Raw genomic sequence first — 26,277 nt, 5'->3', positions numbered from 1 at the left:
TTGTATTTACTGATTAGTAACAGTAGGGGAAAATGGGTTTGTACGCCTTTTCAACACATTTAACTGTCACCAAAAAAAGGAAGAACCATCTATTGTTTATTCATCCTTCCAATATTTAGCTTGAACTAGACAACTCGGTGATTCAAAATCTTACACAGGAAACAGACAGTTTTGAGTCACTCTTGTTTATCTTTCTATCACATTCTTGAAACTACCGAAACTTTAAAGTGTAAAGATACACTTGAAGTATGCTTTACTCTGGAAATTTAACAATTTAAAAAATGTAATTTTTTTTTTGTTCTCTTTTTAGAACAGTATAGTCCAGTACTAGCAAAAAATCAATTCTTCTGACTTTTAGGTGAAAAATACAATCTCGTACAACTGAGGAGACAAATGGAAAGGAGCCAATGAGAGGATCCACATCACGTTACTGTTGTGCCCTACAAGACACTGATAGTTCCTATGAGTTAGAGGAAGTGGTAGCAGTATCTGCTATCACCTGTCAAGATGTAACCCAGTACAGGCAGCATCAAAGTCACTTACAAGGCTGTCTGTCAGGCAGGAAGAGGGATCTATTCAATTGCATCAGTTATTCACACCTTAAGAATCCCCATAATGTTTGCTGCCAGCTTTACAAGTGAAATGAGGAAATTGCTAAGGGAGGGAAATGCTGAAATGCTGACAGTGTCTATTGCAGTCCCACAAATCACACATCTCCCACAAATTCAAGAACAATAGTGCACCTACTATGTTTTATACTTTACACACCACTCAGAGCAGCTTACCACACTCAAATATCAATTACACCAGGTGCAAATCTCATATTTTACCTGATTCTAAAACAGGGAAATATTTTAGCTATTATCAAGATGACATTTTTTGTACAAAAGACTAAAACAATTTTCTAAAAATCATCAGCAACTGTTGTTTAAGAGGCGGTCATCTAAGCTCACTATACCCTGCTTTATTATCACATTCTCAAAATTGCAGTGAGACTCTCTTTGTGCAGAAAATGCAGTTTGGACACAAATGAATAGACCATTGTGTCTAGACCACTTCTCAAGCTGAATTTTTGGAACAAATACTAATCCCATTTGGTTTCCTGACAGCAAACGAATCAGGTTCCTCAAAGAATTTAGATGATAACGTTTTCTTCTGAAAACACAAGGAAGGCCAATACCCTAACCACTGGGGTTTTAGTGGGTTTTAACCACTGCGCTTCTCGTGCTTCTTCTACTTCAATTTGTCTTTAAATGTCTGTTGAATAGTGGCACTCCTTCACCAGCACCAGCAGAAGGCAACTCAGCTTCAAACCTGTCACTCAGGGCACTCGAAAGAGGAGAGACAAGTGCAGAAACCTGAAATGTGGGAAGAAGGGTCTAACCTGTTTGTACTTTTCAAACAAGTATGCTGAAAATGTTTGTTAGAATAAGATACAGCAACTAAACTCAAGAATAAACCTTCTGACTGCCATCTCAGAAAGGAAGGCAGTGCTTAGACCTGAACAGGCAGGATCTCAGATAGCCTCTCTAATATGCCTCATGAGCTAGCCCGAAGGATTTCATGGAGCCCTCTCAGGCCAGGTGGCTCTGGCCAGCACCCTTGGCTTCCACCACACACAGGAAAGCACCCTGAGCACTGCACACAAAGCCAATTTACCAGCACAGGATTCTGGTACGCTGTGGACAGGATGCTCATGTGAGTTAGGGCTTTCCTCACCACAGCCAGCTCCACGCTTTCAATTTAAGCTATATATACATTACCATACATGAGCAACTGAGAGCTTGGGGTAGTTGCCAAAATACTATCTAGATGCTTGAGGAAGAGAAATTGAATGATTTCCCTCTACTGTTCTTATCCAGTTTTGGGAACACATTTTTATTTTACACTCCAAGTTAAAATGATTTATACTAACACTTCAAGTCACAGATTTTGAATAATCCTCTAAGATCACAATTTGCAGTAACTGAATGTTAACTGGCCAAAGAATAACAGTTTCAGACAAGTACAATTTGATATGGGATTTTCTACCAGAGACAAAACCAGAAAACAGTGGTTTTTATTTACAGAAATGAGTTAATTTTGGTTTTAAAAACTTCACCATATCCAGGCAGCTACACTGATCAAACCATCAGCCAAAACCCTATCAGTTTAATGGAAACATCCTGACAGCATGGTTTCCTGGCTTCAGAAGTTTACCATAAGTGCTGTACACTTCCGAGAACACAGTGCCAGAACACTGTATTAGTGGTTTATTTGAAAAACTGGTATAGCAAATCATCCTACTAAATATTTAGGTGACTACACAACTGTGTTTTATGTTAAATGGAAAAAATACATTAGCACAACAAAATAACAAAAAATACTAAGAACGTGCATGAACATGGTTATTCAAGGCAAAAAACATGATTCCCACATAAAACATATTATAGCTAACTATACACACTAGAAAGGAATACAACAATTAAACGCAAAATTAACACAACACAATCACATTTTAAGAGGCCAAAGGCATAGAACTGGTAACCAGCGCTGTCAGCACAAAACTAAGTCTGATAATTCCTGAACACACTTCTTTTGACAGAGGTATTTTCCAGCAGCCTCTCAACAGGCTGCAATGCACAGGCACGACATGGTTATGGTCAGGTACGCGATCCACAGCCGCTCAGCTTGCGGCGAACCAGCAACACCTGGGACCGAGTGCTCCCGGCGCATTTCACACGGAGCCAGGGCCGCTCCGGGCTCGGCACCGCCGAACACACAAGCCAGGCCCGGCCCAGGAACCGGGCAGATGCAACAGGAGTCACCCGGCGCTGCCACCGCCTCTATCCCGTTTTCCCCTCCGCGGAGAAGGGCTGCAGAGGACCTGCGTCTCCAAGCGGCTGATGGGGAACCCAAGGGAGAGGCTGGAGAACGCCAGTGCAAAGCTCTATGTGCCACAAAGGCGAGCGCCGCCGGCTCAAAGGCGAAGCTCCCGGCGCCGGGCAGCCGCCCCCGCAGCTCCCCCCGCTCCCCGCCACTCACTCTTGGTCGCGGCGATCAGGTTCTTCCCATCCTTCAGCAACTCCTTGATAAACTTATTGGTCTTCTCCAGCTCGGCCTCGTGGGCTCTCACCCGCTCCCTGAACCAGGGGCTGTCCAGGTAGCAGTCGCTGAACTCCAGAGGCTGCAGCCCCATGGCTGCTGCTGCCGCCGCCGCGCCGGGGCTCGGCTCCGCTCCCCGCGAACCGCAGCACCGCCGCCCTCCGCAGCCGCGGCCACAAAGACGGAGCAGCAGCTCCCCCCGCGCAAGGCTGGGTACGGGCACAGACAGCCGCGCTCAGCGGAGCCGCCCTCCCGGCAGCCCCGCCGAGACACGCCCGAACGAGGCGGGCAGAACCCGCGGCCCGCCCCTTCCGAGCTCCCCGCGGCGGTGGCGCGGTGCGCCTGGTCCCCGGGCAAGGCGGCTCAGCTGAGGTGCTGCGGGCGTCCCCGAGCGGAGAACGTGGGCAGGCCCCGCTACCAGAGGGAGCCCTCTGCTCCGCAGTGACACCTCGGCAAGTTAGAGATGGACAATCACCAACCGCGCGAGGGGCAAGTGCAGGAGCGTGCACCCGGGACGGGGCAACCCTGGCTCTGTGTGTAGCCTGGGGAACGGGAGAGCAGCGCTGTGCAAAGGGCACTGGGGGTCCTGGTCGGTGGAAAGTTGATTGTGAGTCAGTGCCCTGGCAGCCAGGAGGGCCAATCCTGTCCTGGGGGACGTCGGGCTCAGCATCGTCAGCCGAGCAAGGGAGGGAATTGTCCTGCTCTGCTCTGCGCTGAGGCGGCCTCACCTCCAGTGCTGGGGGCAGTCTGGGGTGCCACAGTATAAAAACGACATTAAGTTATTAGAGAACATCAAAGAAGGGTTACGAGGATGGTGAAGGGCCTTAAGGGGAAGCCATATGAGGAGTGGCTGAAGTCACTTGGTTTGTTCAGCCTGGAGGAGACTGATGAGAGACCTCATTGTGGTCTTCAACTTGTTTGTGAGGGGAAGAGGAGGGGCAGGCACTGATCTCTGTGGTACCCAATGACAGGACTTAAGAAAACAGCATGAAGCTGAGTCATAGGTGGTTTGCGTTGTGTATCAGGAAAAGGTTTTTCACCCAGAGGATGGTTGGGTACTTGAACAGGCATCCTAGGGAAGTGGTCATAGCCTCAAGCCTGACAGAGCTCAAGAAGCATTTGGACAGTGCTCTCGGGCATATGGTGGGATTCTTGAGATGTTCTGCGTTGGGCCAGAGCTGGACTCAATGATTCTGATGGGTCCCTTCCCACTCAGCATATCCTATGGTTCTATGATTGTACCATCCACTGGGCCCCCTGCACCTCATGGAAACCTCTGTGAGCTTTAGGAAAGGCGCTGAGCAGGCTCCCAGAGGGAGGATGCACAGAGCAACACATGGGCTGCTTGATCCAAAATTGGCTGTGGTGGTAGGTTGTCTACCAGATGAGAAGACTGGTATTGCTCACCCTGTCCCACTTGGGTCTGCATGTGAAATACGCAGTAAAGTAGACACATAAAGTAGATACTTTATGTCTTCATTCAATAAACTACTACAGTCTTGTGAACAAGAACTGTGGCAACAGCAAGACCTTGAGAAGACCACTCAATGCTGAATTGTTTCAGTTAAGAATGTTAGGAAATTCATGAAGAAGACAGAAAAGGCTTATAGTTATATTTGTGTTTATAATTTATCTATAATTCATGGTTTTAATGGTTTGACAGTAGTGCAATTCAGAGTGCTTTTGTGGAACTTTCTCAGATGTTTGGTAGGGGTATATATATTTTAGTCATGTGGGAGTCAATTCAATCTAGTTTTTTTCTGTATTTTGGCAGATTGGGTTCCCTCTCCATTTGAAGCAATGATCTTTGGTATTAATTAAATGTATTATTGTTGGGTCCACAGTAAAGTCTAAACTGCATGTCTGAGATGAAGATAACTGGTGGTGTTAACTATCAAGCTTTTTGTGTATGACCCCATGCACTGACCTGGAGAAGTCAAGTATGGAAATAGGTGGGCACTTTACAAATCTCATTTTTAATTACTCCTATTCATAAAGCTTTATATGGGGTAGTATTCAATTTTGCAAACATCTGAGTTTTTTAATACCTGTCCACTTCAGAGCCTGCTTCTGAAACCAGACTGAGGATGTGTGTTACTCCTCTGGCAGCAATCACCGAGCTCAAGTGAGTAAACACAGAATTTCATGATCAAAGGGAAAGATAATGTCCTCATTGTTCATGTAGATAAGAATGGTAAGAAAACACAATTATGTAAAGACAGGGGCAGGGAGAAGGGGCTTGACATGAAAGCTCATGGGTAAGTGTAGTTTCTGAAAGTAGTCTGAAAATGAATGTGGCCCCTCCAAATGAGATGCTACCTAAACGTGCAGATGATTTGCCTGAAATCACAGCAGACCAGGAGGGGCTATTGTGAGCTAATCCTGAACATTCAGTTTTTCAGCCAAGTGTTCCACCTGCTAGATCACATTATCTGCTGATACTTATTTTCTAAAATTACTTAGCTGAGACGTTTCTATGCTACTCAAAAATCAGTTTAAAAAAATTTTAAAAGAAAAAGAAAACCACCTTAAACAAATAACAAACAATTGTTATCTCGGTTTAGATTACCAGAGCAGCATTCCATGGATAGTTTGTTTGCTTTGTTCTGTAGTTGTCTTCAGCATTAGAATAATATTTTTCATGGTTGTTTTTAGTTATTTTAATTTCCGTATTATAATTCCATTGACGTGTTGTAACATAGTGGGGTCCCATGCTTTGTGTGGAGCTGCCTACACTCAAATAATTTTTTTTATTGAATATTTGTCTTAATCCTGTTTTTTTTAGCTGGCAAAAAAAAAAAATGCAGCAGGTCTGAAATTTAGATTTGTCCTACCATGACAGGCCCATAAGGGGAAATTGGTCTACCTGCCTCAATCATGTAAAGTAAAAATGTATTCCTTTCTAGTTGCAGCTAAAAAGAGTTGTCAGTCCAACAGAAATACATTAAAATAACACTTTTTTTTCCCAGAATAAAGGCAGTCAACTTCTTTTTATATAATAAAACAAGAAAGTAAACTCATTAGTAAATTGAAATTCTACACTCTTTATGCAGTTAATCAAGACAACATAGTGGATTCCTACGACCAGTTATTAAATATATGTCTTCCTAAATTTGACCCACCAGTTCAAAATATTGTCTCATCTGAAACAGCAGAATTGTGATTTAAAACAAAAGATGGAACACTGAGGAGAAATAAAAATAACCTATTAATTTATGCACAACAGTTACCTATATAATGAGCATTAAAAGGATTTGTCCTTTTACCATTAATTATGGCTTGAAGTGGCTTTGTATCAGAAAAATCTCTGCTTTTCTGCCACTCCTTACTCAAGGTCATCAAATTTTACAGCCTTCTTGTAGCCTGTTTTAAGAGACTATGACACAGATTGACTATGTGAAGCTGTAGCAATATCCTGTCCATAAACTGTGTATTTTTCTTTGCTTTGGTATTTTCCTTTGCCATTCACTGCAAGCATGGTTTCAGGAAATACCCTCTTCAAGTCATTTTATACAATAGGCATATGCCAGCATATCATATGTTTTCCATCTTACCTTCCTCATGTTCTTTTCAGATCACCATTCTGATTTTTATGAAAGATGATATTCTGATGCGTGGCTCATTGTATCTCCGGGCTGCATGTTAAGGAAAGATGGGTGAATTTGTGAATTTAACAGTTAAATTAGTGAATTTAACTTGCAGTTTTACTGCTGTTTCGTTACAGAACATTGATATCAGCTCCCACCATTTCCAACACACAGCTGTGTTGTTCAAAACATCATTAGCAACAGCAGCCTTTCAAGGAATTACAATTTTTTGTCTTGTCTAAGCACTTCTACCTCTGTTAGGCCTGTCATGGGTTTAATAGAGGATTTAAAGAGTTTCCTTCTAACTCCCATCTTGCTTATGACTATGTCATCACGGTTGACTTGCAAGACCTTAGGGGTCAGATGAATAAGTGAGATACCTCGAGGCTGCATGCTCCCTCTCCTCTTGTCCATCAGCAGTTCATATATGTAAACAGACTGGTCTGCAACCACCCACGATGCAGACCAACATTATTTATTCTACTGCTAGCCACTTTGATGATTATTATGGAAATCATGTATATCTCTGATGGGCATTCCTTTCTGGCACTCCTTTACAGTACAAGCTTTACCCAACAAATTATTTTAGAAAGCAGCTGTATGTTTTGTCAGTGTTACAAAGCATTGTATCCTGGGGCCATTTCTTCCTGAAGTGTTCCATCAAAAAGTTGTGAGTATGAAATTAACAAGCATCCTTCCCAGCCTTTGAAATGAATGGACTCTTGTGAATTCCAAGGATTTTACACTGCCATATTTTAGTAATCTTCACAAATGGGTCAAATTAGCACACAGTACTTTTTCATTTATGCTTAAAAATGGGCACTATAAAGAATTTATGCTACCCACTAGCATTTATTTGCTCTGACAAAAAATACAGCTGAATTAGTTTGGAGAACCACGAGATAATTGCCCATTACAGTATTTGGTACAGTCCAGCTCTTGTTACACCTCACTGACCACAGATGATAATTGCATTGTGGTTTTTTTCTCCTTCTCACTCCTGATGTCCCACAGGTGCTAACATTTCCTTTGCCTCATATTGTCATTGTGTAGCTGGAAAGCATCATTAAGCCATGCTCCAAGAAGGTTTTCCCTATCTGTAACTAATTTAAAGTTCACAGCTTTTTTTTTTTCTTTCAAAACTGAATGAAGGCTTGTTGATACCAACCAAAAAGTTGATTTAATAAGGTATTATATCCTCCTTTGGAGCTCAATCCTCATATGAAGGATTTGATCTTTTTGGTACTGATACTTGGAGATTCTCATTCAGTCCAAGTGCTTTACCAGTTATATTTTTGCAAGCACAACTCAACAGTTTAGCTGCTACCGTGTTCCATTTAGACCCGTGCTCCAGCACAGCTCCGTATGTGCTGTTTTCATCTCGTTCAAAATGCTGGCCTGGCATTTTTACACAATGCTCATTTGCTTCTAAAAAGGGTGTGTTCAACAGCACACACAATATCCACAGCTGTAAAAGCATGGAAGAGCTGCATTCATGCTTTAAAACGGGAAAGTAAAGATGAGCAGCTCCCAAACGCTTCATAATTAGTAAACAATGCCACGGCCTGTTCCTGTCCCAGAAGTAGGACATGACCGAATGAACTCTGCCTTTTTAGAGCTGCGCTGCAGGGCTCTGAATGGGGCTGTTCCCTGGAGCAGACAGCTCCACAGGGAAGGTAGGTGGTGGCACAAGTATGGGAGGGAGCAGGATATGGAACTTCAGATGTAGAGCAAAGCTCTGGATTTTGCTCCTCGCGATCTGCTGCTGCCGAGCACAGCTGCCAATCAGAGGTTCAAGAAAAGCTTGTTTATGACTTGTGTTGTTCTCATCTGAAGTTCCCGGGACTTAACCAGGAGCGGAATTAAAACTAAGAGTCAGGAGCACCGTGACTACAGGGCAGGGGAGGGAGGCAGTGCCTACACAGCGCTGGGCAGGATTTAAGGTGGTGGCTTTTTCGTGCTGGCCGAGCAGCCCCGAACAGCACGGACCGCCGAGGGACCGCACTGGGCATGGCTGCGGATCCCTCCCACAGCCCTGCGTTAGCACGAGCTGCATTGCCAGCTCCCAGAGGGCTGGACGCGGGCAGCCAGAGGACGTGGCTAATGGAATCACCTTTATCCCACAGCACTGACTCCCGCCCGGCGCCTGCGCCATGGCTCCGGCCCGGCAGCGCTATGGCCGCGGCCTGCGAGCGTCGCTCCGCACACCGCCGCTGACAGGTGGCCCTGGAGCCCGTGACGGATGGCCCTGGAGTAGGTGATGTCCCGGAGCAGGGGAAGCCCCCACCTCCCCCCAGCAGCCTGCCGGGGCAGCCCCTCCTGCGGCAGCGCCTCGTGGGGCAGCGCCTGGAGCGCTGCGGCCCCTCGGCCGCCCTGCCCCGGCCCCGATGCCAGCGGCGGGGCCTCCCCGGCTCTGCACGTCCCGGGGCTCGCGTTTGCGTGGCCAAGCTTCGGTCTGCGTTTTGCTATTTATTTTATTTGTTTAAGAAAACAGAAAATAAAAAGTCTAGTCGTGATGGTGTTGTGTTCCTTGCAGTCTCTCTCCGCGAAACTTTCGTGTTCTTCAGCTTTGGGACCCGTCTCTACGTACCATAGCCGTTCTCGCCTGAGTACCTTTAAAAGTTACAGAGGTAACACAGGCAAGTATAAAAATGTGCAGATTGGTTCTGGTCGCTCTTTTTTCTGAAGGGAAAAGATAGCCGTGGTACCTTGTCTAAAATAAACTGTGAACTCTAGCTCTTTCTGTGAGATTTTGCTTTATGAAGATGCTGTTGCTCAAGGAGAAGAAATTTAACCTGCAGATTTTGTAGCTGACTGTGAAATTTATTGAGTGCATGAACTTACAGTGTACAAAGCTGTTTGGTCAGAGACATGCTAAAATGTCATGAAAATAAATTTTACAAAGCCAGAAATGTAATCTGTTCCCAGGACACCTGGTTTAGCTTAGATGTACACACTTAACTTTTGAATGGAATTACCAGTAGTGTAAAGATGTTTCTAAATCTTTAGGACTTGGTGGGAGGAGAGACATCTTTACTAAATGCCAGTGAAAACTGAAATGTTTTTTGATCTATCAACTTTTTGTACAAGTGTTTTGACCTACAGTATGTGTGACGTTTTTATTTTTTTCCCTTTTTTATTTTTTTTAGAATAAGTGAGTATTTGCATCCTTCAGAATGCCCAACTCCAATGCCAAACTTCATTCTAACCACAGGGGTGGCCGAGAAGCCAGCAGACGGGAATTGGTTTCCAGATCTTTGCAGAGTGCTCAGCATTGCCTGGAGAACCAGGATTTTGGAACTGCATATGCTCACTATCTCCTGGTACTAAATCTAGCTCCCGAGTTAAAAACTACTGTCAAAGTAAGTGCTCTTTGAATTACTTGGAATTTTATTTATTCTAATTCTCTTGAGGTCTTTGTGACATGTCTTGTGATTTGTTACATGTAACTGATTTTTGCTTTTATTGAAGACAGAATTGGAAAATCAGGAATAATTGGGATGGCAAATGACTTCTTTAGTAAGCTCTGTATGAAGGGAGTTCATAGAATCTTCTTTTAGTCACTGTATGTCAATGGCATTTAATGAAAAACAGGACATTGTTATAATTGGAGCATGCATTAATATATACACACAGGCTCTCAGTGCTGATCCTCGTGTGTGGGTGTCCAGGTGTATGCCAGGACCCCTCCAAATGTTTTCAGGGTTCAGTTCCCTACTTCTGACAACTCACTGAGGTGCTCTGTGCTTTATTTTCTAGGAAACATTTCAGTTTACTCTCTTTAAATGGGCAGAAGAACTGGATTCTCTGGCACGGATTCAAGATCTGTTTAACTGCTATGAGCAAGCGCTTGAACTGTATCCCAATGATGAAGTGATCTGTAACAGTATGGGAGAACATCTCTTCAGGTTTGCAGTGATGTATACTCAGTTTTTGTAAGGGTCATGTTGTGAATACAAGCACATGTTTGTCTTAAATAGCTTAAAAAGAGTAGCCAGTGCTAAAATAAATGTTGTTAATCACAGCAGAAGTGGGGGGAAAAAAAGCCACCATGTTTTGTTGTTGCTCATGTCTTCTAAGGCTGGAATTTTAAGAGTGAAATCATAGATCATAATCCAGGTGCTTTTAGTTAGGTTTCCTTTCTGTAATTTCTTTGTTTTAAAGGAACACCTCTGTGAGCACTGTATTAAAATGTATACAAATATTTTATAGATTTAGGGCTTTTTTCAGTGCTGTCTGATTTGAGATTATGCTGTAGGTATCATTAAAACTTGATTCAGAGTCACAATTTTATTTCTTTTTGGTTTCTTTTAATTTCTTTTTTCAAAACTGGCACTTAATGCAAAAGCTGGCAACTTAAAATTCGGTGGTTTTGCAGGATGTTCCAGTTAAATAGAGTATCCACAGTTTTATAGCATTCTCCGGAGTATCTGAGAGACTGGATTGCAGAGCTGCTGCTGTCATGTTGTTGCAGTGAATTTTTGTAAATAAAACCTGTTTTACTTTGTCAAAAGATGTAGTAGTGTATAAAGGTTGGCGCACACAATGGTGTTTCTGAGCTGGCTTGGCATTTTACAGTGGCTTGATGTATTGCTATAAATCATTCTTTTTCATAAAGTAATGGCACTCTTTCTAAAGATGATTTTTCTGACTATTTCTGTTGTCTTTTAGCTGACATAAGACTTCTTTACAGACCCTCAGATGTTCACAGCTGCATGCATACTTTCCCTCTGTCACTTTTGCTCTTAGAATGGGCTTCAGAGATGAAGCAGCTGGCTATTTTCATAAAGCAGTGAAGCTCAACCCCGACTTTGCCGACGCCAAGGAGAATTTTTACCGCGTTGCAAACTGGCTGGTGGAGCGCTGGCACTTCATCATGCTCAACGATGCCAAGAGGAACCTCACCTACCTCAGGGCCATTGAGAACGCTGTGCGCTCAGGGAGCAAATCTGTCCTGGATATCGGAACAGGAACAGGAATTTTGAGGTATGCCACAATGCACGTTTCACAGGAATTTAATGGAAAAGTATTGGTTGCCTGACAAAATTTGGCTGAGGGTGGAAAAAATAACTGCTTTGATCCTTTTATGGAGACAGAACTTAAAAAAGCAAGCAAAGCTTTCAGAAGCCAGTGAGTCTGGAGTAGTATTTTTTGAACCTTTTTTGGTTATTTGTTGCAGATGCTTTTTGTGCCAGTAAGTGCTGCTGAAATTGAATTACTCACATGGGTTTTGAAGTTGTAATGTTATTTGTCCTGTCTTTAAATATTGACTGTAAAGAGTGGATTCAGCATAGCTGAGGGAGTGTCCTTATGCTAACTGTGGTGGTTTTTTTTGCTGATATCGTATCAAGAGGATATCAATATGTGCAATATCAGTGTTAACACAAGAGATACCAGTTAATCTAAGGATGGTTTTTAGCCTTGAAATATGAAGCAGATGTGGAGGAGGGGAAAACCCCTGATTCTTATTTTTCAGTATGTTTGCAAAAAAGGCGGGAGCATCTTTTGTCTATGCCTGCGAATTATCCAAAACCATGTATGAACTTGCCCGTGATGTGGTGGCAGCAAATAAAATGGAAAGAGAGATCAAACTTCTGCATTTGAAGTCACTTGATATAGAAATTCCAAAGCACATGCCTGAAAGGTATGTTGTTGCTTTCTCTTCTGATGGTATTTTGAGTTTGCTCATAATTTCAAGAAAATAGGAAATGTCTTGTGACCTAAACAGGAAGTAACACTTCTGTGATATTGCTCATAATGTGTGAAAGTTCTCTGTATCTTTTATGTGTTTCAAGAGCAGAAATGACAACATCATCTTCAGGTCATCCTAATTTCTTTTGGTAGATCAACAGTTTCGTAAATTAAGGAGTTTAATTCTGTGATGGTGCAAGCTTCGGGGCATATGTAATGATACTGCAGCAACAGGAAAAAAAAATTAGATTGCTATGTCATAAAAGTAATTTTAACACACTTTTATACTTCTGAGATCTTGTGGCTCACTTCTGCAGCCTCTGATCCTTGAATAGGATCGAGTTACTAACATTTAATAAATTTATGGTGATGGTACAGGCTCATGATCGGAAATGATGAAGCTCCTGGTTTAGGCCAATCAAGCCTTGTCTTATTGTGTCAGCTAAGCTACTGTAATATATGTATCCCTTTAATGTATATAATGAGTTACTAGATGTCAGCTATTAATAAATAAATTACTGCTGTTCTGGAAATGTCTCCTCTTATTACAGCATATGTTTTTTTCATTTAATTCCAGAGGATTTAAGATTTAGGGTTGTTAGTCTGTTAGGAATTTTTTTGTGCTTTGATTATAGTTTTGGGGGTTTTAATTCCTTTTTATACACATGCATGAGTACATACTATTGCACAAAATATATATTCTGCAGTATCATTGGCTGTGTGCCCAGGCTGAAACATCTTCCTGTTTTGTCTAGATTCTTCCCACACAACTTATTTATAAATGCTGAGCAAGAAGCTTTACAGTAAATTCTTGCTCAATATTTGCTCTCTTTTATCTGCATCTTCAATAACTTCTGACAACAATTCAAAACACATAATTTTTTTGAAGAATTAAATAGTCCACATGTACTGAAACTCCTAGTAAAAGTTTTGCTCTGAGCTCATATTGGTATGGTGGGGATTTTTCTTTAAAGGAATGATTGATTGTTGACAGGAGTGTTTGTTATATATCATATTTTTCTTGTCTAGAGTTTCCCTGGTTGTCACAGAAACAGTCGATGCTGGCTTATTTGGAGAAGGAATTGTGGAGAGCTTGATACATGCTTGGGAACATCTGCTTTTACAACCAAAGGTAGGTGATGTGGGTACCTGTGCATGTGCACACATTCCAGACATATGGGAATGAGAAACAGTTGTCTTGTAAATATTTCATTCCTTTTGGTATGCTAAAAATGAGTGATCTGGGCTTGCTCCATGAATTTGATTTTGGTGAGTGGCAGTGAGGCAGAACTTACATTGTACTTCTGTGAGCTCTGTGTTCTGAATAAGCATGTACTTGCAAAGCATGTTTCCCTGATGTAACCTTTCTTCATCACAGATGGTTCACTCTTAATCACTGTTCATTCATTTATTTTAAATCTTTTTTGTCCCCCATCTTTGTAGGTAACAGCAAAAGGGTTTGTGTAGATTTTAAGTATACAATCAGTCTAAGCAGAAAATGCTGAATTACAGTAGTTATTTTTCATTGTAACATTTGGGAACACTCAATTATAATTTGGTAAATTAATTTATTTTTGCTGATTTGAACTTTTTTGGAAGACTGAGCAATTCTACTGGGTCTCAGATTTTGGTTTATATTTTGTGGTTTTGCTAGTACATTAAGCAAAGTAATATGTCAGGGAGTCTTACATAGCCTAATCTCTGTTAAGGTAATATTCTTCCTAATAGAAGGACTTCTTTTTATTTTGTCCTTATCTTGATTCCAACTCATTTAAAAAAAAGTTTTAGCTGTCTGAAACCTTTTGTGTTGTACTGAGTTGAAACTGATGACCTCTAGTGTTAAGTACAGGAATGATGCATAACGGAAAAGTCCTCGAATGTTGAAGTATAGTCTAACAGTGGTTTTCAATCTGCATTTCGTTAGAGTTACACAGAGGAAGTAGTAGACTGAAGAATAAAGCTGATGCCTGGTTATATTGAGACACTGTATTTAAAAAACTCCTTTAATGGGCAGCACAATGCCGAAGACTAGTGATTTTACCAGTCACTAAGAATTTAGCAATGTTTTGACTGTTACTTGAATGGCTCACTAATATGTAATTTAAGCCTTTCAGTAATGGTAGAAATAGGCCACTGTCTCATTGCATGTTGTTGTTCATGTTTTCACAGCCTAAAAACCAAGACATTAATGCTGGAGACTATGGCAGAGTTATTCCTGCAAGTGCTACAATATTTGGGATGGCAGTGGAATGCAAAGAGATACGTAGACATCACAGGTGTGTTTAAATTCTAGTACAGCTTGAACCCACATTTTTTTATTTGGGAAGAGAGACTGGTTGTTTTTATTGGCCATTTCTCATTTAATTTCCTCTTTATTTTTTGAATGGCTGATTATCTGTTTAACAGAAAAGATTTATGCTCTCACCATCCCCACCCCTTTTCCAAGCTGTCTTTTTTTTTTTTTTTTTGCCCCACCAGCCTACCCCTTTGAAGTTCAGCTTTTCTGGACCCATTAATCATACAGTTATGCTGAAATACCTGCTTCTAACACATGCTAAAGAAATTTAATTCCTTCCTAGTAAAATTACTTCTCAATTTCTGAATTGGAGATTCTTAGATTAACGCTTGGCCTTTATCCTCATTTTACCCTCTTTATAATCTGCTCCATACCTCATTTCTGGATCTAGCCCTGGATCTAACCCCTGTAAAGCCTAAGTGGTGATAACCCCAGCTGTCTTTATCTGTCTGAATGTCTTTTGCCTAATTCTGAACTGGCATACAGTAGAGTTTCTTTGCTGGGACCAGTTCTGACTGTGTATCAATTACTTTCATATTTATTCTAATCTTTTAGAACATTATCATTGTATGGAGACAGTCTCTGTCTGAGAGGTTTGGACTTGGGGTATTTTGTTTAGGATCAATATTGTTGTAGATTAGAGAAAATACTGACTTCTAGAGGAGCTCCAGTGCACTGGATGAGAAACAGCCAGGCTGCATCAGTGATTTCTCTAATACAGTAGACCTGGACAGTGGCCAGAAGGAGAAAGAAGTTCCCATGGTAGATGGTCACAGATTATTTTCTTTTATATGTTTCTTTTATAAGTTAATTATTCATCAGTTAGAAGAGGTTTGGCCTTGAAACTGGGCATCGACTGTTCCTTACAAAATTTAAATAGAGTGAAAGTTAATTTGCTGTGAACTTTGGATTGTTGAATTGATGTTCCATTTTAATAGCTTAAGGTCAGGTGATTAGCAGGACTGAGGTGATTGTCACAAATTAATTATATGCTGTAGGAAAAAAAAAAGTCACTTTTAGATTTCTTGCCTTTATAGTTTGAGATCCCTTTTTGCTCCAGTAAGAATATTTAAGATTATTTTAACAAGTAAAGTTTTTTATGCAAAACACTTGATGTTCTCAGATTGAAACTACACAGATCTCTTTGAATTACTCTGATGTTCATGCCTTCATATTAACTCAAGTGTTTTCACAATCTACAGGAAAGCTTTGGGGTTTGGATGTTTTTTTCTGAGCAGGAGGCCTAATAAAATAGCAGTGTGGAAGTATCTCTTTTCTCATGATTTTTATATAATCTAGCACAGTTTCTGCCTTGAACAATTAATACAACTTTTCTTTGAGCTTTTCCTCATGCTTTAATTTTTTTAAGTGGTTAGAAGTAGACATAGAGCCTAGAATTGAATGAACACATGATTTTTTTTTCCTGAAGTACATTTAAAAGTGTGTTTAATTTATCATCAAACACTGATTCATCTTGCTGAGAGAGAAAATCCCCTTTCAGTCCAATTGTTGATAATCTTGCATATCATAGCCATCTCTTTGTGTCTGATCTGATCTTCTACTTTGTATTCTGCCCCATTCTTTCAGCAATTTTAAGTTACACTTCATTGCTTGTGCTCTGATTGTTATTGGGGTTTTTTTCCTAGGATATAGTGAAATTCTTAATATGTATTGAGCTTTTCCTTCATTTCTCGTGACAGCATTCAGTTCTGATTCTTGAAAGTGAGGTGCATATTCTGCGCTTTAGAGCTGCTCTGAACATGACAAAAACCCCACAGAATTGTTTTAGTGTTTTTTAACTTCTCTATTCTAACACTCTCTACATTTAAAAATAATTAGTCAGCCTGGAGAGAATTTCCTTTAGGTTTTTGGTCAAATTACTTGGAATTTAATTTCTCCCCTGTTTGCCTTTACTCCCAGAGTGGGAATGCAAGAAGTTGCTGGTGTGTGCTTGTCAAATTCAGTGCAGTTCTTCAGTCCCACATACACTGCTGCTGGCTCAGAGGAAACTGTGGAGCCCTACACCACCGAGAAGCTCAGTCGTATTCCTGGGGGTTACAGAGCCCTCACAGAACCCTGTCAAGTCATGACAGTAGATTTCAACGATCTGCAGGTAACGATTTTTCTTACACCCTTCTTAAGTAATCTTTTTACGGTAGTAAAAGTCCCATATATCATTTGGTTCTGGGTTCAACTTCAGAACAGTTCACAAGTGCAAAGTTGGTAGGGCTGCTCTGAAATGCTCTGCTGGTTTTGATGCTTGTCTGGTTGTGTGGTGATGTGGTTCCTCAGATGACAGTCTGTAATTTTTTTGAAGGTGGAGTTTTTTTGGTTATTGGGCATAGCTTAGGGAACTTTAAAAACTGCCTCAGTGTAAGATCAAACAGCTACCAGCCTTAGTACAGGGGAGGGGAAGGAAGGATGCAAGAGATCCATCCTAAATGATTTATGCAGTTGTGGAGCTGACTTAGTTTATTTCTCTAAAGTCAGTCCTCATAAAGCTCTTGAAGACAGGAGAAAGGCTGTATTTTTCCATCTAGCATAAAAATGTAAATGTTAGTGGGTAAATGTAAAAGAGGAGATGAAGAATTTTTTCTATTCAACCATTTGATTCCACACTTCAGCTCCTTTGTATCTTAGGGTATTTCTGTAACGGGGCATTCTAAAATCTAGTAGCATAATTGTGTGTATTTAGCACAAAATACATTTGTATGTGTAGGCCTGAACTGGAAGGCAAGGAGCTCAGCCCCTGCAGCTGAGCTTGCTAAAAAGATGATACATCTGATCTCTGGTGTGCTTCTTGCTCATTGACCTGTGGTGAGGAGCTGGCATTGAGTCAGAGCTTAAAATAGATTCTGTTATATAAACGAAATGATTCTTGGCTGCTGCTTGGCCAGGAGTTACAGTTTCTGAATCAATAGCTTTTCCTAGTTGGCTTGTCTGACATCCTGAGATGAAAAATGAAATAAGACAAGGCTCTTCAGTATACTGTTGGGAGCAATCTCTGTGACCTACCTAATGTTGCTTCTGCTTCCAGTGTCAATAAGAAACTATTGCTCTCATCTGAGAGATGTCTGTTCTTAAGCATCTGCCTGCTAGCAAACATGTAAAGATAGTTTTAAAGAGTAAAGAACAGTGTTATTCTTTAAATCATGTTTCAGAAGTGTTCCTTTGAAGTTTTGGTCAGACTAATGGAGTGCTCCTGTCATGAAATGTTAAGATAGCTTAAGTAAAAAGGAAGAAAGGCCTCTGTTATGAGTCACTAATGTGATTGGGAATCCTTGGTTACTGTTTGTTGTTACTTTTTCACTGGGCAAATGTGGCAGTTCCAAACACTGGTAGATTACTTCCAGCATGGATTTTTGTTTTGGGTTTTTTTTTTAATGTGTTGTGTCATGGCCATACCTGGATGTTCAATCAATGCAGCTAAAAATGAGAAAAAAATTGTCTTTGTTCCTATTGTAATAGGAAAAAATCCTCCTAAACTTAAAAACAGTAGCAGAATTACCAATTAAGAACAGAAATTCAGGTAAGAAATCACTTAGCACTAGTAAGGTAATTTTGTAAGACCTATTTTCTAAACTCCTATTTCAAAGAACTAGAGGGATGTTGCATTTATTCTGCTTGTGCTAACTGTCCAGACCTAAACTGGCAGAACTGAGAAGAAGGCTTAAAATACAGTACAAGTGTTTTTCAAACTGAGTTGTAGGAGATTTCAAAGACATCGGTATAGATCAGAGAAATAATAAGTCAAAATTCACAAATAATAATAATTTCAAAAAAGCAGCTGCTTTATGGTGATTACTTTATTACTGCTGTTATTAGCAGCAGCAGCAGCTCAGTCCCTCCCAGGCAGGGGAATGAGGTGTGGCTGTAATTACACTTGCTACCTGTGTGCATGTTTGCTGGCAGCAGATCAGTGCCACTGGCAGGGGAAGTGTTTACCTCTGCAGCCAGTAATTAAAGCTCAGTCTCACTTTCAGGCCCTAAAGGAACTCTGCTTTTGCCAACAGTTACAGATTTTGGCTCTTCCTAATCCTTCATGAGAAGTTGTGGTGTGGAATATGTGAGAAATTGTGGATCAAGACATAGGAAACTTGATAACTGCGTTCTTGCTGTAGATTTTCCTTCTGTTTGTAGGTCTTTCTCATTCAGAGGACGTGTGGCATTGAATAATTTTGGGGTTTCACTGCCTATTCCTGTGCCATTGCTTTATTTCCTTTGCTTTCTCTTAACAAGACTACTTGATAAATTGCCATCCTGATATGCTACGGCTGTTTAAATCTGCAATTGGCATAAAAAATAGAAGAAGGTTTATAAAGTGGTAAATGTGAGAAATAAATATGGGTTAAGCAGCATGGCAGAGAGCAGGGAAAGCCGAAATAAGCTGAAATGAAATGGGTTTGTAAGTGATGGCAATGTAACACTGCAGTTACTAGAACTCACTTAATGAGAATCTTGGGCCTGCTGCTGTTGAGGAATAATCAGGAAGAATACTTCTAATATCAAATACGCTTCTATACGTCTCCAGCTTCCAAGAAACCAAGAACCAGATGCATGCTTGTGCTCTTGCTGTCTTATTTCAATGGGCTTGATGCCAGCAAAGCTTCAATGACTACTCTTCCCTTCACTAGCTGTGGAGGTACCAAAAGGATGACTGGCAGCAAAGCACTTCTATTGAAGAGCAGTGTGATCTTACTATGAACGTTGTTATCATTCAGTAATTTTAATTTGCCCATTGTTCAGCCATGCCAGTTGTGAGAAGAGGGATAGACAAGCTCTTGGAGAGCACAAAATGAAGAGGGAAGAATAAGAAACCCAGCATGTGACAGCTAGTCCTGTCCTCAGAGCAGGACATGAACTTTTCTTTTGCCATGTGTATTTTAAGATTGAAATGTAAAGAGAACAAGTGTTGACATAAGCAGGTCAAGAAGTTGATAAATGTTTTGGAAGGGCTATTACTAAGCAGAATGGCTGTGACTGAGAGAACCTTTGGTCCTTTGTGCTTGACCTTATGTTAATTGGTTTATGCTGTAACTAAAACATTAGTGCTGGTCCTTTTGTGCTTGTGAATGTTGGTAGCAGAAGGCAATTCCTGAGAAAAATAAATTGTACATGGAAAAAGACTTAGTTCTTGTTACGTACTCAAAACTTTGTAGGAGTATTGGGGAATTTATAAATGATCCCTTTAGGATAGATCTTAAGGTCTTCCCAGCAGTGAGATTGTACAGGCCTGAGCTTTTACACAAGGCCTACCTAGCCCAGATAGAGGATAAAACACCCTCAAAGATGTTTGACTTCCTGTTTTTATAATGACTCTGCAAGCCTGTGTTTGAGCAAATTCACAGTACACAGTATTTCTAGAGCTGATTGAACACAGCTTTTAGTGAAACATGTGCCTGAGCATTGGCTTGAGTTCAGCCAAAAGCCTGGCTCTGTTTTTATTCATTCTTGTAAGGCAAGCCCTGCCAGTCTGAAGTCTTTCTTGCAGTTTTCAGTGGGTTTAAATGTGTGTGTTCTTAGCTGTAGGCATGTTTGCTTCTCACGGATGCAGGCTGTCCATGAGGGAAATGGCTCTTGCATGTGGGAAGACAGTTCCTATGCTAATGAGTACTAATGATGATAATTGGTATTGTAGAGGCTTGGTAACTTCAAGTGTTTGTTGGGTGCCCTCATGCATTGGTGCAGAAATTTTGGATTATTTAGTTTAATGAAACCAAATTTTTATTTATGGAAATACACTCCCCCACTGTTTTTTCTCTTTCTGCTTTGGTCAGGAGCTGAAAGGCTTGGCAGCTAGAAAGCCCTGGAAGCTCAGCCTGCCAGTCACTGAAGGAGGAATACTGGATGCTGTTGTGGTGTGGTTTGTACTGCAGCTTGATGATGAGCATTCTCTATCTACAAGTCCCAGTGAGGAAACTTGCTGGGAGCAGGCTGTGTATCCTGTGCAGGGCCTCCTCGGTATGTCCTGTGGGTTTGTTTGTTGTGGTACATTCACTTGGTTTCATTTTGGGTTTTTTTTTTTGTTCATTTTGATAAGTTAGCTTACCTCAGAGATTAGGAAGTCTAAATAGGATTGGAAGTTCAACAGCAAGTAGCTGATCATGTTTCTGGTCTGTAGAGCACAGTCTCTTCATCAGGGCTTGTTCATGGGACTTTGCTGTTAAGCAGATGAGATTGAGGAGAAAACTTTTCAGTAAGTTGGGTTTTTTTTTTGTATTGAATTTAATGCATTGTGGAGCATCTCCAAAAAGTGGGGCTACTTATTGGCTCACTTGGTGAACATACAGCTTAGGAGAGGAAGGGGGGCAAGGTGAGGTAGGAATTGCTAGCTGCTACTGCCACAGACCCAAAACTACCCAAAACTACTAACCATTCCTACCTACCCCTTACCCCATGTGGGATTCAACTTGAATACTCTCCACATATAGGCATTGGCAGTGTAATCTTTAACAGTGTCTACTCTCTATTCACCCACCTTCTATTTTCCTGTTTCCTGGAATCTTAGAATATCTCAAGCTGGAAGGGACCCATAAGGATCATAGAGTCCAGCTTCCTGCTTCTTGCAGGACTACCTAAAATTAAATCACCTGTCTAAGAGCATTATCCAGGTGCTCATTGCACTCTGGCAGGCTTGGTGCTGTGACTACTACCCTGGGGAACCTGTTCCAATGACTGATAATCCTGTGGGTGAAGCACCTTTTCTGAATGTCCCATGTGAACTTCCCTGATGCAGCTTCATTCCATTTCCTCATGTGCCGTCTCTGAGAGAGATCAGCACCTTCCCCTCCACTGCACCCTTGAGGAGGTTCTGGACTGTGGTGAGATCTTCCCTCAGCCTGCTCTTCTCCAGGCTGAACAAAACAAGTGCCCTCAGCTGCTCTTTGGAAGACTTTCCCCTGAGGCCTCGCTCTATCTTAAGTCACCCTACCCTGCACACACTCTAATGGTTTGATGTCCTCGTATTGTGGCACAGATATGAACAAATGAGATAATAGGGTGGGTGGGTTGGTTTGTTTCAAGCACCTTAAGGATCTTCAGTGATGTGTCTGTAACTGACGTGACTTTTTTTAATGCTCTTTTGCCAAGATTATTCTGTGAAGACTGGAGATACTGTGATGATGGAAGTTTGTTGCCAAGACTGCTACCTGAAGATCCAGAAGATTTCTTCTTTGCCTTCAGAGTGTGGGATGGATTTCAGTGACAGAGATGACACACTGAGTTTGGGCAATGAGGCTGAATTATGTAATGCTCTGGCTGGACTTCAGACAAGCACCAAACAGGATGGCAGCGCTCCAGTGTGTGTGCTGGAATCCACAGAAATAGCCCTGCTGAATGACATAGCTTACCACGAATGCTTTAAAGCTGCCATGAGCAAAGTGCTGCTGTCATTAAATCCAAGTAAGGACTTGCACTCCATGGATGTTGATGGACATGGCAGTGGGACAAACCTCCAAGAGCATCAAAACATGAGCTCTCTAGGTGTGGATCCTGATGCTTTGTACATTTTAGATGTATCTGAAGGCTTCTCCATCCTGCCAATTATAGCTGGCAAGCTTGGACCAGTTAGAGCCTACAGTTCTGTTGAGAAAGATCAGCACCAGGCAGCACTTCATGCCATTGCAGAAGCAAACCATTTCCCTAAGGAAACATTAGAGTTTTGGCTCAGCCACTTAGAAGAAGAAAGTGTGGTGCTACAGAGACCCAAATCAGACAAATTGTGGAGTATTATTATCTTGGATGTTGTAGAGACATCAGGTTTAATCCAGCAGGAAGTGATGGAAAAGGCTGCAATATCCAGGTACAGTATAAAAGGATAAAAATATTCCTAGCAATCTGTAATTACCTGAAAAAAATTAAGAATATTCCTTTTAACTGTGTTATATTTCTACTGTAGAGAAAGTATGTAACTACTGTTATGTTTCTTCTGTAGAAAAAGGACTTTTCCTTGGATTGAACCTCCTAGTGTTTCTGGCATGACCATTGAATACTATGTATTGTCTTTAAAAAAGCATCATGATTTCACCATCTCGGATTCTTTTATCTTTTTTCTATGCAAGAATATGAATGGATGATCATATTCCTTGGTCTGTCAGAAGTTTGCAGGATAAAAAAGAATAACCAAGGTAGCTTTTAGCCCAATTGAAAAAAGCCCAGATTCATGTACACGTCAAATGGTTATCAGAACAAACTGGTCCTGCTAAAAGACAAACCTGTGGTGTCAGAAGAGCCAGGGAGGCAGCAGCAATACTACTGTTCCTCACAGCAGAAGGAGTGGGAAGGAAGGCAGAGGAGAAGGATAATAATGGAAATGGGTAACGAAGTGTGAAATGGATTTATCCCCTTTTGTGGGCCTAGGGAAACCTTACTGTTAACCTTTGTGTTTAGTGATGGCATGTTATGCTTAGGAGCACTTGATTTCAGAGGAAGACTGAATGTGCCTTTCTTAAATGTATTTACTGTTCTTTCATTACTGTTGATTGATTGGCTTTACAGGTGAAATCCCTATTATTTTACAGGTGTTTACTTCACAGTGGAGGGAAGATTTTCCCACAGTATGTATTGGTATATGGGATGCTTGTAGAATCGGAGTCTCTGTTGCTGGAGAGCGCTGTTCAAGGAACAGAACCAACCCTGGGGTTTAATATAGCCCCTTTCATCAACCAGTTCAAGGTAGGGTGGCTTCTAGGTGGGTGGCTTCTAGGCATGGTTTCAAAGCTGCAGCTGTTTAGCTGTTTAGATTTGGTGTGAACTATAAAAAAAAAACTGTTGAAATTATCAAGAGACGTTCTTGTAACCACACAGGGACCTTGAGATAAACTAAAATGGGTGATGTTTGTTTTAGAAGTGGCATGGAACTTTTGTCCCCGTTACTGTACAGAAGAATGACTGTGTTGGTACTGTTCCCAGGCAACTGTATTCCAGTGTTTCAGAAGGGATTACAGGGCTCTATTTTGCATTTTGTCTATCTCTTACAGCCATTCCAGTAATTCCGGGCAACTTTAGTGTTATGACTAAGTTTACTACCTTTTCCCTTTGTAATTACTGTGGCTACCTGAAGTTCTGGTCTGTACTTTCAGGTACCTGTTCGTGTGTATTTGGATCTCTCCACATTAGCCTGTGTACCCTTGAGCAAGCCAGCAGAGCTTTTAAGGCTGGATCTCATGAACCCTCTGCTGAACAGCCCCAGCAGAGAAGTGAAGGTGAGTTCTGAGGCCCAAAGTGCATTTAACTACTCTTCTGCATCACTGCTTCTTAATTGCTCTTCTGTGCTAAACATTTCAATACATGATTTATTTTTCTGCAGCTGTCTCTGAAAAGGATTGAAATGGTTTGAACTACTTCCTTTTCAAAGAACAAAGTAGTATAACTGATCATTATTTTAAATATTTTTAGGTACAAATTTGTAAGTCTGGCCAGGTCACTGCCATTCCCTTCTGGTATCACATCCATCTAGATGAAGACCATAGCTTGAACACATCTGATGAGTCCTCACACTGGAAACAAGCTGCAGTTGTTCTGGATGAGCCCATCCCAGTTCAGGTTGGAGATGAACTTGTACTTGATGTCCAACACCATAAAAGTAATATCAGCATTACAGTTAAAAGGTGAAGAATGTCCTGTGTGAAGTGATTTGTGCTTAATTACCTATGTATAAATGTAATGTTCAGAATAACACTGCTGTTATTTTGTATTAAAGTTTAAATTTTATTTACTGATCAAAAAGGCTGTTTTGTTGCTGTAATAAGAGATACTTAGGTTCAACTGGTGGACTAAAGTTTGCACTGTAAGGGTATCCTTCCAAGCAGGAGGAGATATTGTCTTCACTGCAGCACAAACCTGGTTGCTGGCTCGTGTAGTGACTGCAGCAGTGGGACAGAGCTCTGCTACCAGGTCAGCTGTAGTGAGGGGAAAAAAGCATCCAGGTACCTGTACAGCAATAAACAGCTGTGGCTGTTTGGGACAGAGCCCTTGTTTCTCAAACTGTGATTCAACCTCTCAGTTGCCAGAGCCTCCTACATCAGTGTATTGAGATGTTACTCTTGTGGGAGGACTGAACAGCATTCCAGCTGCAGTACCACAATTTAGTGCTGCACACAGAGCATTCTAAAAAGCTGGAAAGGAGTGTTGTTGGGTAACTCAGGCTGTATAATGGAAGGTAAAACTGGTACACTTTTTAGAATCCCCCAGAGACTTTTTTCTGGGAATAGAATGGGAATCAACTTACCTGTAGAAAGGTGTATAAAATACATCAGTCACTGCAGTGCTCCTGCTGATCTTCTACAGCATTACATCTTGGTATAATGCAGGTAACTAGTTCCTTCTACTAAATTTGTATACAAGTGGAAGACTAAAAAACGCTTTGAACTCACCACTGATTCTACCTCTGCAGAGAGGAGGAAGACTGCTACCAAGATTTTTCTGTAGCTAAGCTTCTTTTTACTGTGCAGTACGTTTAATGGAGAAGTGGCAATTCTGTGATCTTGCTTTAATAGCAGCCAGTATAAAGACCCATCCAAAAATTATTCTTCTGTAAGTTCTGGGCCTGCTGAAGTCATTATATACTCTTCATTAGGTCAAACATTTCAGATAGTTTAACTTATTTCTATATATAAATTTCTATTTATTTCTGTAAAGTTTGCTCAGTTTAACTTCAGGGACTGTTAGAGCTGGAGTTGTCCCAACCTCAGCTGAACCTGCACCTGATAAATTGCTGTAATAAAGCTGCTTTTGGAAGGGTGGAGGAAACATCTCCATTTTATTTTTTTTCCAAAGTAGAGACACAAAGTCATGTTTTCTGAAGATAAAGTAACTGGATACCATCCTTTATCCAAGGGGTACAGTGTATAATGAAATGCAAGTGAGTTAAGAGTAGGACAGAGGTTTTTGATACTACATAAAAACTAGTGTTTCTTAAACCCAAAAACCTAAAACCATGATCCATAACATTTTAAGTTAGTCTGACACAACTTAACCTGGCACGTACATGGTGATTTCACCAGAGTGAAATTTTATAGAAAAGTGCAAAAGGTTTCTTTATAGAAAAGAAAAAGGTTTCTTGTGCAGGAAGACCTCTGATAAAAACAAAAACCTTACAGAATAGGTTAGGTGTGTTTATTAAGATTTTAGTAATTAAGATGAAAGCAAATGACTTCAAGACAAGTGAGAGACATTCTAGTCTCCTTGAGTAAGGCAAGAGCAATCCTCAAGACTTCTGATTAAAAAACTTGGGAGGAGATTTGGCATAAAACAACAGAGGACTAAATACAGTTAAAAGGAAAATGAACTATTTGCAAATGACCTTTTTACATAATTGTGATAGGTTTTGCTGTGGAATGCTGCAGTAATGGTTTTCAAAAGACAGGGCAGGTATCATTGCACGATTTGTATTTATTATTTAAATTCAGTAGCAGTCTTTAGGGAAAGGTACAATCCTATAAGCTACTGCAATTAAAAAGTAACTTTTCTCCCAGGAATATTATATTGTGCAAATAGAATAACTGAATAATAATAAAACAACTTAGTAGGTGTCAAGAAATACTCTGAAAGAAGTAACCAAGGCACTTAAACAGTTTTTTTCCTATCAAGGTCCTCTCTGGACCTTAGTTTTACACCAAA

At 40.9% G+C, this 26,277-nt stretch overlaps 2 protein-coding genes across 5 annotated transcripts in view; one reads left to right on the top strand and one right to left on the bottom strand.

Moving 5' to 3' along the window:
* ARHGAP10 (Rho GTPase activating protein 10) overlaps positions 1–3,257 on the bottom strand; it is a 137,941-nt gene extending 134,684 nt beyond the window's left edge. Inside the window, exon 1 of the mRNA XM_053940413.1 lies at positions 3,025–3,257. Within this exon, the coding sequence (XP_053796388.1) occupies positions 3,025–3,178 (154 nt within the window). The 5' untranslated portion in view covers positions 3,179–3,257. The remainder of the gene's footprint in view (positions 1–3,024) is intronic.
* A 1,677-nt stretch (positions 3,258–4,934) lies between these two features.
* On the top strand, positions 4,935–24,369 carry PRMT9 (protein arginine methyltransferase 9). Of its 4 annotated transcripts, XM_053940409.1 has the most exons (15): positions 4,935–5,036; positions 5,146–5,209; positions 9,208–9,310; positions 9,821–10,033; positions 10,431–10,579; positions 11,421–11,657; positions 12,148–12,315; positions 13,392–13,494; positions 14,532–14,638; positions 16,579–16,771; positions 20,436–20,619; positions 21,748–22,459; positions 23,178–23,331; positions 23,739–23,861; positions 24,055–24,369. In XM_053940409.1, the coding sequence occupies exons 4-15, from the start codon at positions 9,848–9,850 to the stop codon at positions 24,268–24,270; spliced, it is 2,532 nt and encodes an 843-aa protein (XP_053796384.1). In that variant the 5' UTR covers positions 4,935–5,036; positions 5,146–5,209; positions 9,208–9,310; positions 9,821–9,847; the 3' UTR covers positions 24,271–24,369. The 4 variants fall into 4 exon arrangements, with proteins under 4 accessions (XP_053796384.1, XP_053796387.1, XP_053796386.1 ...); XM_053940412.1 differs by lacking the exon at positions 9,208–9,310; XM_053940411.1 differs by lacking the exons at positions 4,935–5,036; positions 5,146–5,209 and adding an exon at positions 8,664–8,924.
* Positions 24,370–26,277: the final 1,908 nt, after the last annotated feature.

This window comes from Vidua chalybeata, chromosome 4 (assembly GCF_026979565.1).
Source record: "Vidua chalybeata isolate OUT-0048 chromosome 4, bVidCha1 merged haplotype, whole genome shotgun sequence".
Taxonomy (NCBI): Eukaryota; Metazoa; Chordata; class Aves; order Passeriformes; family Viduidae; genus Vidua; species Vidua chalybeata.
The sequence above is the reverse complement of the archived record's forward strand: the minus strand, read 5'-3'. Positions and strand labels throughout refer to the sequence as shown.